The sequence below is a fragment of the Cyrtonyx montezumae genome, unplaced genomic scaffold, assembly GCF_038088225.1.
Source record: "Cyrtonyx montezumae isolate F1298 unplaced genomic scaffold, pur_monq_1.0 scaffold_3, whole genome shotgun sequence".
Classification (NCBI taxonomy): domain Eukaryota; kingdom Metazoa; phylum Chordata; class Aves; order Galliformes; family Odontophoridae; genus Cyrtonyx; species Cyrtonyx montezumae.
The window spans coordinates 110,356,514-110,369,981 of record NW_027072034.1 but is presented as its reverse complement, the minus strand read 5'-3'; the positions used below and the strand labels follow the sequence as shown (position 1 = coordinate 110,369,981).

General features: G+C 49.7%; 2 protein-coding genes across 4 annotated transcripts in view; both read left to right on the top strand.

Annotated features, from left to right (window-relative positions):
* The window catches only part of MEI1 (meiotic double-stranded break formation protein 1), a 37,695-nt gene extending 29,257 nt beyond the window's left edge, over positions 1-8,438 (top strand). Inside the window, exons 25-31 of the mRNA XM_065742888.1 lie at positions 2,019-2,100; positions 2,537-2,739; positions 3,455-3,536; positions 5,527-5,633; positions 6,448-6,579; positions 6,914-7,023; positions 8,240-8,438. Of these exons, the coding sequence (XP_065598960.1) occupies positions 2,019-2,100; positions 2,537-2,739; positions 3,455-3,536; positions 5,527-5,633; positions 6,448-6,579; positions 6,914-7,023; positions 8,240-8,285 (762 nt within the window). The 3' untranslated portion in view covers positions 8,286-8,438. The remainder of the gene's footprint in view (positions 1-2,018; positions 2,101-2,536; positions 2,740-3,454; positions 3,537-5,526; positions 5,634-6,447; positions 6,580-6,913; positions 7,024-8,239) is intronic.
* Positions 8,439-9,202: 764 nt separating this feature from the next.
* CCDC134 (coiled-coil domain containing 134) overlaps positions 9,203-13,468 on the top strand; it is a 166,200-nt gene continuing 161,934 nt past the window's right edge. The window contains exons 1-7 of one of the 3 annotated variants that reach the window (XR_010622556.1): positions 9,203-9,267; positions 10,643-10,760; positions 11,359-11,480; positions 11,646-11,730; positions 11,919-12,100; positions 12,251-12,322; positions 12,899-13,226. Coding sequence is in view for 2 of the 3 variants with exons in the window: in XM_065742835.1 (XP_065598907.1) it covers positions 10,658-10,760; positions 11,359-11,480; positions 11,646-11,730; positions 11,919-12,100; positions 12,251-12,322; positions 12,899-13,024 (690 nt within the window). In the remaining variant the exon portion in view is untranslated. Of the gene's footprint in view, positions 9,268-9,640; positions 10,035-10,642; positions 10,761-11,358; positions 11,481-11,645; positions 11,731-11,918; positions 12,101-12,250; positions 12,323-12,898; positions 13,275-13,468 lie in introns of those variants that run through there. The other 2 variants (XM_065742835.1, XM_065742836.1) reach the window with 2 other exon arrangements.

The window sequence follows — 13,468 nt, the reverse complement described above, 5'->3', positions numbered from 1 at the left end:
TTATTGTCTACAAGTTATTCTTTGCTGCACTTCTCCAGCTGGACTGGAAGCTATCATGTTGCTGAAGAGTGAGACACAAATTGCAGAGTTAGAGATGGGAAGAAATGCTGAGTGGGGAAATACACCATACCCAGCTCTCCTGGTGCAAACCACTTTCTTCTTCAGGATAGAGCAAAATACGTTTTAAAGCCTTTGTCAAGGGAAAACTGGGGGTGGGAGAAACAACAGCTCCTGTGATTTTCTTTTTGGTAGTAAAGAGATCAACAGTCACAGTCCAAACGTCTCACTGTCAAATAAGTACTTAATGTTAGCAAGCTCATATGAATTTAGGCAACTGTCATTGTATTTGATGCTTTGCAGTCCAACAAGAGAGTTAATCTGGAGTTGTCAGCTGCTATTGGAACTGCAGGTTAGAGGGTAGGGAGAACTTTTGAATGCCCACACAAGGCGATAACACTTCCTTCTGAAGTATCTACCCAGGCCTGCCTTCCTTCTCTTGAGATGGAATTAAACAGCACATTGTGAGTTTTGAACTCTGCTTCTGCAGTTGTACTTAATAGGGTATATTCTTTGGTGCATCTGCTCATGGATGACAAAGTCACATTAAGGGTGTGCATACATAAGCACAGATAGGCAAAGATTGTTTTTTTAATGTTGAGGGAAGACTTTTGAAAAGACCAAACTAGGCTGAGTCTGTACCTGTTACTTGATGGGTGTGCTGCCTCTGGTTAAGTGTCATAGTGGACTTGTAGGGACCATCAGCTGTGTGAATATATGGGAACATCTGCCTCTCTCTGCTTTATTAACTGCTGGTAACAATTTACCTTCTCAGTTTTCAGGTCAGGGCTGTGTTGGAATGGTCAATGTTGTGCCAGTCCCTAAAGGGACTTTGTTCAGGTGACTAGTGTTGAGTTTCATCTTCTGGGATTGACTCACAGCTCTTATTGGTTCTTGAAGTGCAATCATTTAGTGGCTTATTAATGTGATGTTTGATTTCATCAGTACCTTACTGGCTTGATATGTTATGATCTGCAATCCAGATTCCTCCTTGAATCAGAGATGTGTAAAGAAATTACAGATACAGATGGCAAATTGAAGTGATTCAAGGGTGTTTAAGTGTTTCTGATCTTAAGCACTTCTGAGCTGCAGTATTTCTAAGCTGCTGAGGGGAAGAAGGGAGGATAGGAAGAGGAATCATTTTGCTGCTTTCTGCTGCCCAACGTTCCTAAAACTGCAACAGTGCAACTTGAGGGGGCTTCTGTAGAGAGCCCTTGTGATTGTGAATGTGGACTGATGCCGGACTGTATTTCTGAGCCTGCAGTTTGTGACTCCAAAAATGTGAGTTGCCCACATTTCCCTCAGGTGAATGTTAATAATGAGGACTCGCCTGGCCATAGCAAGCATCTAGTCTTCAGTCTCCAGTCATAGTCTTATCTGTGTTACTGCTAGTGGCTTTAGCAGAAGCCTGTGGGTTAAACATGGGTCGTAGGTGGTAGGCTACTAAAGGCTTTGGCTTGCCAGTGCTTGGACAAGTAACAAGAGCCATTCTGCTACACCAGGTACTCTTAGCTCTGGTATCGAACGTTCCTCTTTTCACAAAGACAGCTAGGAAGAATCAGCTCTGCGGACCTGATGCCCATGCTCCTGTGATACCTCACTGCTTGCTGAAGAGAGCAAATTTGAACCTTTCTGGGGCTCTGTGATCCTTCATGCCATCACTGCTGGATGGCTGTTCCGTGAAGGGTAACAGGGTATTGCAGACTTCTCTTTCAAGTCCACCTCCCTTGTTTCCCCTTGTTCCCAAGTTCCTAACCTCCTCTGCCTCCTTAATCTCCATCTTCATGTGTTCATCTGTAAGGAGGTTCTCAGCCTTGGGCTCTCTGCAGCTTCCCATGCTGAGCAGGCAGAACCAGAGCCTTGTTGGCAGTGCTGACTTTTGGCTGCCTGGCTCGGTGGCTGAGGCATAGCCAAGTTTGGTGATGGCAGTTGCCACTTTTCTTCATTTCGTTTTCTTTCAGGTTCACCAGACACTCTCTCTAGACCTAAGACAAGTCCTGAATGCAGTCATTTTCAGGAATAAGAAGCCAGTCCTGCTGTTAGGTACTTTGTGTCTGTTATGGGGATTTAACTGGGAGCAGCTGCTTATACGATGTTACAGGCAAGAAGGGAGATCTGGTGACTGTGGGCTGGGAAGGTGGAGGTGTTGGTAATCTGGAAGCTTTGAGACTAGATAACTGACTGTGAGAAGGGGCAAAGGGGGCTTATCTGGAGTTCTGCTATCTGTTTGGACAACAACTCCTTGGAGGCTGACAGTGACATCTGGAACTGAGTGTGGAACTGGGACAGTGTCACATGTGGTGGAGGTGAACAAGGGAACTTGTTGCCATTCCTGCCTGTAGTTGTGAGCAGGTGATGGGCAATTCCACTGGGCCCTTAAGTACAAATTTTCTAACCTCTCCCATGCTACTGCACAGGCACCAACACTCAGGGCAGGGGAAAGAAAAGCACTGATACATTATTGTGGCTCCCTGTCTAGTGAGCATCATGCAGTTCCTGAGAGCCATCATGCGACAGAACTTCTCCTCCTTGCTGGTAACTGTTGTCCAAAACACAGCCCAAGGTGCTATGCAACCACAGCCATCATCGCTGGAGGATGCTGCTTTGTACCCCCTCACCGTGCAACAAGTCTTCTCCCTTGTTGTCAGCCTGCAGAACCTTTTGGTGCATCTCTACTTGCAGGTATGTAAAACACCAATTTTGGAAAATCACACATAAACTAACCTGAAGAGAAATCACCCCGTTGCAGAATGAAAGGGGTCTGCCTTATCTTTTCTTCTGCCTGCATTTTCCACCCCATATAGACATGTGATGAGGAGGAGGGAAAATGCTCTTGCTGCAGTATGCACAGCATGGTGTAGTGTGAAAGAATGTAAATCAAGCTATGTAGAACTCCCTGCTGCTGAACTGGAGAGCTTAAATTTTATGTGCTAATGACAATCTCTGTTACCCATCTCGTGCTCTGCAGGGGCTCCACACCCATAGGGACTAGAGGTGAGAAAAATATATCAAATCTCAGTCCCTCTTGTACAGCTCTGCCAAGGTACTTTGGGGGAAAAGTACATCAGCTTACATTTAATCACTCAAGTGATGTTGGGCTCCAGGGGATAGTACATCAGTTTACATTTAACTCTCTTAAGCAATATTGGGCCCCTATCTTTATTCTTTTGGAGACAGTTACTCAGTTTTTTCATCTCAGAAGAAGTACTTGTGCCTTTGTCTGGCTCCTTGACATGACGGATAATTTGCAGTACGTTACATCCTGTGAAGGAGGTGAAGGCTGTTATTTTCCTGTGCTGTATGCTCTTCAGAGCCTGCCACTGTATGAATTTTCCTCTTGCAGTAGCTGTTGACTGCTTGTTTTTCCTTCTTTTTTTCTCTCCTCTTTGGATTCCAGAAAGACTTGCTGCTTTCTCAAGCTGTGGTTGCCTGCCTGGAAACCTTACTGGAATACTTGTTTGTGAAGAACCAGGACGTTGGTAAAGTCTTCCCATTCTTTTGGGTTTCCCTCTTTCAGTGATTTTGGGTTCTTTGATCTCCATCCTGTAATGCCCTGGAGCATATGCCTAATAAGTTTATGCCCAGTAAGAAGAATTATTCATGTAATCAAAGTTAATCACGTGCTTTGTGGGATGAATTCACAGTGCCTGGGTGACCTGTAGGAGTAAGCCCTTACTTGGGCTGTGAATACCAAGATGTTTTCCAGAAAAACAGTCTACTGCCCCACACCCTAATATGATAAGAATGAAAGACTGGGGAAATGAAGCAATATAGGAGTAGTTAGTTTTTCACTTCCAGGCCAATTTAGCAAACCTTTAGACCATAAAGATAGAGAAGGGAAGATCTGAATATGATGTGTCTTCCACGTGGAGATGTTGGCTGCAGTTTGTCCCTAAGGGATATGAAGGGAGAAGAGAATAGTGAACAGCCTTAGAGAAAGGAAGCTGGAAATTCTATATTTCTAGGGGCAAATACAGACCTTGGTTTCAGGAGTCTGTGTCAGTCCAAATGTATACTATGTCAGCAGCATAGCATATGACAGCGTTGTACAGCTGGGGGAAGAAAAGACCCTTCTGCTCATTGTCAGCCTACTGTCACGAAGTAGAGATGCTGGCTGTGTTCGTAAAACAGAAAGTTAGTTCTCTGATCTGTTCAAATCAGTCATGTAAACACAGAGAGAGAGAGAGGAATGGAATGATTGAATGCCAGACAAAAAAGACATTGTTGGGAGAGAGGAAACTGTTGAATGAAAATATAATAGTGCAGATGAATGACAGCCAGTAGCTGAAGGGAGTCTTAAAAGGCACGTTATGAGGATGTTACACTGGTTTGGGATTAAGATAACAAAATGTTTCAGCTGAACCTTTCACTCTGGCTGCCTAAATTCTTACTGTGGTACAGTTCACACTGACAACAAGCGTCTCCTTATTCCAAGTGGAATGAGAGTCATCAGAGTGCTTGACTAAAAGAAGTGCAGACTGTGGCCTGGACTCTGCCTGTAGAAGTTTCCTCATTTGAGGCTTGCTAAAATTCTCTCTTGGTCCAGAAATGTTTGCAGATGTGCAGAGCAGGCTCAGTGCACAGTGTTGGTACTTTCACATTTCCAACAGCTGAAAGAATCCTCTTAACACTTGACTTGATTTTTTTTCTTTTTGGTGTTCCTTTACTGTGAACAAGATTGTTGTAGTGGGAACAGGAAGGTTATGTAACTACCAGTGGGCAAGGAATCTTTCTGAAGCAAAGGGCTCAAACCCATTGGTGAACTGTTGAGGTATAGCAGGTTGTATCAGCTGATCTGTTGTAATTGTCCATTACATGTTCTCACTCAGCAATAAGTACAAGGTAATACAACTTAACAACAGAGTTCAGTGAGAGATTTCATACTGTCACAGACATTGAGTCTAACCTCTGTTTTTCATATACACTTCTGATTAGGAACATTTTCTCTACTGATCGTTTGCATTGCTGCCATCAGCCTGGCTGATCCCTGTAGTATGCTCTCTGGTGCAGAACCAAACAGAATCAGTTTGTGTGGCTTATGTTATAGGTCTTCCTTCATTTCCCAATGAGTATTCTGCAGCTAAATAAAACCTGTGGTCAGGAACCTTGTCCTCATATTGAAACCAGAGAGTATTATTTTTAAAACCTTGGGCTGAAGATATCCCCTTACTATTTTATGACATGAACCTCAGGAGAAGGTTTCTCTTCCTGTACAAGCACAAAGGTGGACAGAATGTATTTTCTGTCTTAAAAAGCTGTTAAACTTTGGTCTTCATGACTAAGCTGTTGCCCAAAGGGTGACAGATTTGAAAGCAAGTAAGTACAGAGCAAAATACCCCCTTAGTGTTTCACAGCTTGGGGTCTAGAAGTGAAAACACGGGGTCAGAGTTGAAGACTCCTTTTCCAGGTCCAGCCTGTCACTTGTCAGACTTTAAAGCTGTCTTTCAGTAGCTTCTCCTTCTCTCCCAGCACTACATGTTGCTTCGCAGCCCTGGCACCGATTCCTGCTCCTGACACTGCTCAATGGGAGCCAGAAGTCCATTCTGCAGCCAGAAATTCTCAGGCTCATGACTTTGGTGAGTGAGGGGAGGGTAGGCTCTTCCATTTTTAATGCTGTGTTGGTACAGTGATTTAATTCTGAGTTTGTTACTGGAACTTACTTCCTGCACATACACAATCTTGGATACTGCTGTGTTGTTGTCCGTCACTATCTTTGTGTCCTATAATAATTATTCTTTGAAGTGAACTTCCTTTCCACACTGCAGAAACTTACTGCTCATAGTGAGCACATCCTGTTCTTCTGGTGTTTGTAGCATTGATTTGCATCACCTAGGACCCCTGGGGAAGAGAGGGGAAGACTATAGAGAATGTCCAACTACTGTTGCCAGCTTGGGAATGTTCTGTGGCTCCTTGGAGAGCAGGGCTCTGCCTCATATCACAGCTTCTCTCTCCATCTTTGATCTTACGAACCTGACTTTTCAGGTCAGGGAATTACTGCAATGTATGACCCCAGTGTTTCTGGGGCCTATGAGCAGGAGAGTGAGTGTGCTTCTACCCAGCAGAAAATGTACACGTGTATACATATACAACTTGTTATAACTTGTTATATATGTGTTATATGTGTATATGTATACATATATACAAATATATGTCTATATATATATTCTCACACACACACATATATATATTTATATATGTATAAAAAGTTTTATATAACAAGTTGTATACAACATGGATATTTGCAATGGTTCCATGAGAACTGGTATAAAATCAGGCCTATGATTAGCATGCTGCAGCATCCTTTAACATAGGTCTTTTCAGGTGACATGTCACCATCAGAGTCTATGGGTCCTTCACTAATTAATGCCTCTCTTGTTTTCTTGGTTCAAGTTTCTGAAATATCAGAGCAGCAATATCATTTCTCAAAAAGAAATTGGCCAGATTCTTCAGGAAGTGGCAGAAGCCAACTTATTAGAGCTGCCAGAGACCACAGCTCGGGCTCTTCACCTCTTCTTCTGTCAGGTAAGAAAGCAGTGACTGCCTAGGAGATTGAGAAGGGAGTTCCCTTGGGGGTTGCTTCAGCTTTGATGGGAAGCCATAAGCTTCCTTTGAGGTTATAGTGAGATGATGAGGAATCGTGCAGCTGCTATCTTGGCCTACTGCCTTGAGGGATGAGTGGTGAAACGGGAACGTGACTGATGCCAGCAGCTGCCTAAACTGTGTTGTCAGTATTGTCATGGGCCCCTTGATCACAGTTTGGAGATCTCATTGCTCTGGCTGGGGATGCAGGAGTAGAGTATGAAACAACAACAGTTTGCTGTTTATCTGGAAACCATTCCTTCTCCTGATCACTCAGATTCAGAGCAGCCATTGTCAGGTGGAGCCAGTGCAGGCACAGACCATTCAGACCTTGCTGGAGCACCTTCCAGGACACACAAGCACCTGTGCAAAACATCGGGATATTGTGTATCCTTTTGCTGGGCAAATGCCGTTGATAGGAAGAGTGAGGGTGGGAGCTGTAACAGAGCTAGAAGGGATTTAGTCTGCTGCTCCTGACCATTTCCAGCCAAAAACAGCGCAAAAAGCTGGCTAACTTAGGGATTAAATACCTCAACATTCTCAAATTTGAAAAGATGTTTGAGAAACAAAGAGATATTTGGGATGAAAGATGGCTGTCTGTGCTGGGATTGCATTAATCTGTAAGGCAGAGATGGTGTAATGAAAGGGGGGCAGGCTGGGGCACCTGCTGACTTCAGAGCAGTAGCGATTCCCATACTGATTTCCCTGGGGGCTGAGCAGCCGCTTAACCTCCGTCTGTGAGCTAACTAGCACTGCTAAGCATGTGAACTCATAGCAACCCAAAGGTAACTCCAACACTTTAAAAGTACAGCAAGCATTAAGAAACCGCTGAGTGGAGTGACGGAATTTCTTTTTGCTTCACCTGAGCAGCGGAGTCCCCTGCTGAGAACCAAATCCTCTTCTTCTTCGTGGATGGGAGGGAGGGGCAACTTCCAGATTCCTTTTAGTGAAAGAGGGAACCTGATGCCTGTGCTGAATTCAGAATTTGTTTATTTCTGAAACTGCTTTTGCCTTCCTGTTTTCATCATGCTATGTTGCACCAGATAGTTAGCAGATATGGAACAGGGCAAAGCAACGATTTCCTGTTGGGTGGGGGACTTCCTCCCTTGCGTCTGCGGGGTGATAACTGTCCTCAGCCATAGGCAGGGTCTGTGGCAGGTGAGGTGTGTATTATCTGTGAGGAGTGGCTTGTCTTCAAGCCTAGTCCTCATGTGACACTGCCTCTCTACAGTTTGAAGCTTGGGGCTGTCCCCGAATGGAGGTAGTCATGGTCAAGACCACGTAAGCCCCATCAAGTTCCTCTTTGCCATCTTTGCTGGTGTGGTTACATTGCTAGAGTGCTTTGCATACTTCTGTTTTATCAAGAAAAAGCTTTCTTCAGGTTAACCCACATGAACACTCCTCATGGGTTGGCGAGATTTCTGTGGTTTGGGAGAGGAGTAGTCCTAATAATGATACGATGATACTCATGGGTCCCTTTCAACTCGGGATATTCTACGATTCTACCTCCTGTCAGCACTGTGCCAAATGTGGGAATTCCAGTGTTGTGCTGCAGTTTCAGCTGTGCCTTCCCTTTATTTTCCACTCATGCCATCAATGGCAGATGTCTGGGCAGTGTGGCAATATCCCTGTCACACAGCGAAGACTGAAATGAGAAGATGGGGTGCAAGCAACAGAGTGATGGGGAAGGAATGGAATGGGAGACCACATCCTGGTGTTTATTCCCTTTAAGTTGTAGTGAGAAAGAGGACAAAGGAAGATAGTTTGTTGTTAAATTTTTGTTGAATGTAATTCATAAAGCACAGTTCCTTAAGTGGTTCCTTTTTGTGTTCTGTGTGGGTTGCTGCTTACCTGACACTCTGCAGATAGTAAACTCAGCACTGATGGATGGCACGTGTGGTGGGCAGTGGGCTCCCCACCTGTCTTGCTGCCAGATGGGGCTATCCTTGCTCTGCCCCTTCCTGTGGACCTTCAAAAGCCATCTGGTCCAGCTCCCCTGCAATGAACTGGGACACCTACAGCTCCATCAGGTGCTCAGAGCTCCTCCAGCCTGACCTTGGGTGCCTCCAGGAATTGGGCATCCACCACTGCTCTGGGCAACCAGTGCCAGTGCCTCATCACCCTGGTTGTAAGCAACTTCTTCCTTACATCCCATCTAAACCTCCACTCCTTTAGTTTGAAACCATTTCTTATCCTAGCAGACTCTGCTAAAGAGTGTCCCCTTCTCAGAGTCCCCCTTTAGATACTGACAGGCCGCTCTCAGATCTCCCCCGAGCCTTCCCTTCTCCATGCCCAACAGCCCCAGCTCTCAGCCTGTCCTCGCAGGGCGGCGTCCCATCCCTCGGCTCATTTCTCCGGTCGCGCTCCGACAGCTCCATGTCTTCTCGTGCTGAGGGCACCCGACCTGCCCGCAGCTCTCCAGGTGAGGCCTCAAAGCGCGGATCAGCGGGGCACCATCACCTCCCTCTCCCTGCTGGCCGCGCCGGCCGCAGCCCGAGATACGGCGCCCGGCGGAGCGGCAGCGGGATGCCGGGGCGGGGCGGGAGCTCAGGAAGTGACACGGCGGGGCGGGGCGGGAGGCGGTGGCGGCATGGCAGCGCGGCGCCTCTGAGCGCCGCTCCCGGCCCGCAGGTAGGAGCTCGGGGCGGGCGGGTCGCTGTGGGGCGGGCTGGCGGAGGCCGCTCCGCCGGGCCGGTGCCGGGTGCCGGCGGGGAGCGCGGGCTGCTGCCGACAGCTGCTCCGCACGGCCACGCGTTTGGCCGAGTCCCGGAGGACTGTGGCACCGCGCTGTGTCCTCCGTGCGTGCGAGAGAGGGGCAGCCCGGTGCGCTCAGCCCCCCGGCCCCGCGCGGCTGAGTCCCGGCGGTGCTTGGAAGAGGGACTCCAGTTTCCCTGAGCCCGCAGCCGTGCGGAGCCGTCGGGCGCTGCCTGAGCGCTCCGCGGCCGGTTCTGTCTGTGCCGGTGTCCGTCCGCGCAGTAGGTGTCTGAGTTCGGCGGGTGAGGGACGTGGAGCCGAGCAGATGTTCCGCTCAGCATCTCTGCTGAGCGTGGCAGGGAAATGCCTTGGGAGCGCTCCGGTACCCCGTTTAACTTCTGAAGCTTTCGGTTCGGCTGTGGCATGAGATTAAGCCACGTATGCTTGACGGTGCGGGGATGGACTCGCTGTGGTGCAGCGGCCCGTCCTTCCCCCGGTGTGTGCTCCTGCACCGAGGAGGGGAAGGGGAGCTGTGCCGTGCCAGGCTCCGTGATGCTCGGATCAGATGCGGCTCCTTTGGGAGAATCTATAAAGTCGCTAAAAACACATGAATAGGAACCGCTGGCTGTGTATAACACAGCGTCTGTCACGTCTTTGGAAGAGCACATCTGCATTAAGAGAATGGGAGACAGCGAGGCAGACGGGTGGGCTCGGTGCAGCAAGCAGCTGGTCGGGGCTGCTGGGGATCACAGGGGAACTCCTCCCCAGCTGCTGCACAGGACAGGCCCTGGTGCTTGCTTTGGCAAAGAGGGGTTCAGGGGAGCAGCTCTGCAGCGTTTCTCTTCATCCTAAGTGGGTGTGAAGACATGAGGAAGGGCTCTTGGGTAGGGTGGGAGAACATCTAGAGGGTTTTACATCTCTGTGTTCAGGCTGCCTGGCCTAGAGGGTGGGGGGTCATCGTTTGGGTGGTGACCTGGTAGGGCCACAGCCAGTATTGAGATTGCTTAAATTCTTCAGTGGTGTAGTCTGGGCTGGAGGCTGCATACGTTGTGTGAGATGATGGGGCTCTGGTGGTGCAGGAACACACTGTGATGCTTTTGGCATAGGAAGCATTGGAGGAGGCTGCTCACTGCTCAGCAGTGGTGGAGCCTCCATCCCTGGGGGAATCCAGGACATGTGTGGATGTGGTTTACTGATAGGACCTGGTAGGTCAGGTTGATGATCCCTCCTGTGGAAAACATCTCTGCACTTGTCTCCTGAGGAAAACATCTCTGCACTACATCTCTGCACTGATTTTGCTATTTTGTTCCAGGCTGTGGCCTCCAAGATGGATTTCATCTGGATCTGCCTCATCCTGCTGGCCGTGGTGCTGCCTGGGGGCAGCCTGGCAGACCTGGAGAAGCAGAGGATGGGCTCTGGATTGGAGATCTGTATCCTTTCCCGCAGGACCATGCCTCAGTCATGCTCACACCTAATGAGGCCACAGAGAACTTTTGTGTGAGGAGATGGTGCAAGGGAGATGGAGGAGAGAGGAGGGAAGGGCCCTAAGGCTATGCTTATTGCTAACGAGTTGGGAAAAGCTGAACAGTATCACGTGGCTGCTGGGCATGACCTTGAGCAACCTGATGTGGCTTTGGTCCTGCTTGGAGCAGGGCTGGCACTGCTCACCTCCCTGTATTGCCACCTGGTAGTTCTTGAGCAGTACAAAGCAGCGATCCCTGCTCAGGTGTTGTCCCAGAATCAACCAGCACTGCCGAGCACTTTCCTCAGCACTCTTCTGTAGGAGGGAGTTGCTAATGAGATGCCGGCGCTGGTACAGAGGCGAGTTTTTCAGGTGATGTCTGCTGTTCTCCACACGCAGTGCTTTTTCTATCTGCTCCTGTGTGCTGGGTATTAGAAAGCACCCTGCTGGGATATTTGATATCCCACCTTTTGGTCCCAGTACCCCACTCCCAGAACTGGGCTGAGTTTTTGAGAGTGGGCTGTGAGCATGCCCGGAGCCTTGCAGTGCCCTTGACAGCACTGCAGATAAGAAGCTGTTTGAGGTGAAGCGCAAGGACCAGATGAATGCCCTGAAGAACCTCATCGAGCTCAATGACATCAATCAACAGTATAAAATCATTGACATAATGCTCAAGGGACTCTTCAAAGTGAGTGCGGGGTGGGCTCAGGGTGCCATGGGGCAGGGGATGGGGTTAGGGCAACCACAGTGATGCTGGGGAGGGCAGGCAGGAGAAGATGAGGAGGAAGGGGAAGAGAGGGACACAGTGGGGCACCCCATGAGCTGGGAGCACAGTGACCAAAGGCTCTTGCAGGTGCTGGAGGACTCCCGGGCTGTACTCATAGCTGCAGACGTGTCCCCAGATGGGCCTTTCCCCAAGGATGAGAAGCTGAAGGACGGTGAGTGCTCCATATCGCTTAACCCCCTCTGCCCTAGGATCTCACAGCCTGTGCCACCTCTCCCGCTCCTGCTCCTGAGGGTTGTCCCATGTCCATCCTTGGCATCCCCTGGCTGGTGATGCCCTGAAGCTGGCATTTTGGGGTGTGCAGGCTGTCCTGCTGAAGGGGCCGGTTCCTCTCATCCTCAGCCTACTCCCATGTGGTGGAGAACACAGCCTTCTTCGGGGATGTCGTGCTGCGCTTCCCCAAGATTGTGCACCACTACTTTGACCGCAACTCCGACTGGAACAACCTCATCCGCTGGGGCATCAGCTTCTGCAACCTGACCGGTGTCTTTGAGCAGGGGCCCCACTCCCAGCTCCTGGGGCTGGTACGGCCCTGTGTCACTGCTGGGTGTCTGCAACGGGAAGAGAGCAGGCTGAGGAAGGGGGGGCTGGTGGATGCTGCAGTGTCTAAGGGATGAGGGGTGGGAGGAGGTGGTGGTCACAGTGTCCCACGGGGTCTTTGCTTTGCTCCACAGATGGCTCAGGAGCTGGGCATCAGTGAGAAGTCCCCCAATTACCGCAATCCCTTCAAAGCTGACCACTCTGAGGTAGGGTGGCCGATCCACACAGTCTCCCTCTTGTATGACTCCACTGGGTTTTTGTTGAGTTTTTGTTAGGCTTTGGAGATTTTTGTTGGGTTCTGGTTGGGTTCCTTTTGGGTTCCTGTTGGGCTTCAGAGGGTTTTTGTTGGGTTCTGGATGGGTTTTTGAAGGGTTTTTGCTGTTCTTTGGGCTTCAGATGGTTTTTGTTGGGTTCTGCATGGGTTTTTGAAGGGTTTTTGCTGTTCTTTGGGCTTCGGAGGGTTTTTGTTGGGTTCTGGACGGGTTTCTGAAGGGTTTTTGTTGGGCTTTGGAGGGTTTTTGATGGGTTTTTGTTGGGTTCTGGATGGGCTTTGTAGAGCTTTTTTTTGGGGTTACTGATGGGTTTTTGTTGGGTTCTGGATGGGTTCCCAGTGTTTTTTTGTTGTGTTTTGTTTGCTTGGTTAGGTTTTGGAGGGTTTCTGTTGGGTTCTGTTGGGTTTTTGGTGGTTTGTGCCCCACAGGAGATGCCTCACTCCAGCTCCACTCTCCCACAAACACTGAATTTGTCATTTCCTTCATACTTCCATCTCCTGCCCACCCCAGTTCTTCCCCAGCGCTGACACCTTCCAGAAGGCGCTGCGCGAGGAGGAGAAGCGGCGCCGCAAGGAGGAGAAGCGCAAGGAGATCCGCAAGGGCCCGCGCATCTCTCGCTCTCAGTCTGAGCTGTAGGCCCGGGTGGGCCGGGACCTGCACCGATGCAGCTGCTCCCACCCGTGGCCGGGCTGGGGGTGCCCTGTCAGCTGCTTCAGTGAGTTTGGGGGTGGATTTTTGTTTGACGGGTCCTGCGACCCCAAAGTGGGTCTGTTCCCGAGCAGCGGGCGCTGGGGCACCACACGTCAGATGGGTGCAGGGCCGTGCGTGGGGACGGGGCGTGCGTCGTTTTTGTGGAATAAATCGGAACGGTTGTTATTTTTTTTACGACGAGGAGCGTGCTTCTTGCTCGCTGCCATGGAGAGGGCGGTGGGCAGGGCCGAGGGCGCGGCGCGGGGCGCACGCTTGCGGATCGGCCACGCCCCCTCATGAATATGCAGCGCGGGAGGCGGGGGGTGTGGCCCGACATGCAAATCGCAGCTGCTGATCGCCGACGCGCCATCACGCCACGCGGCGCTGCGC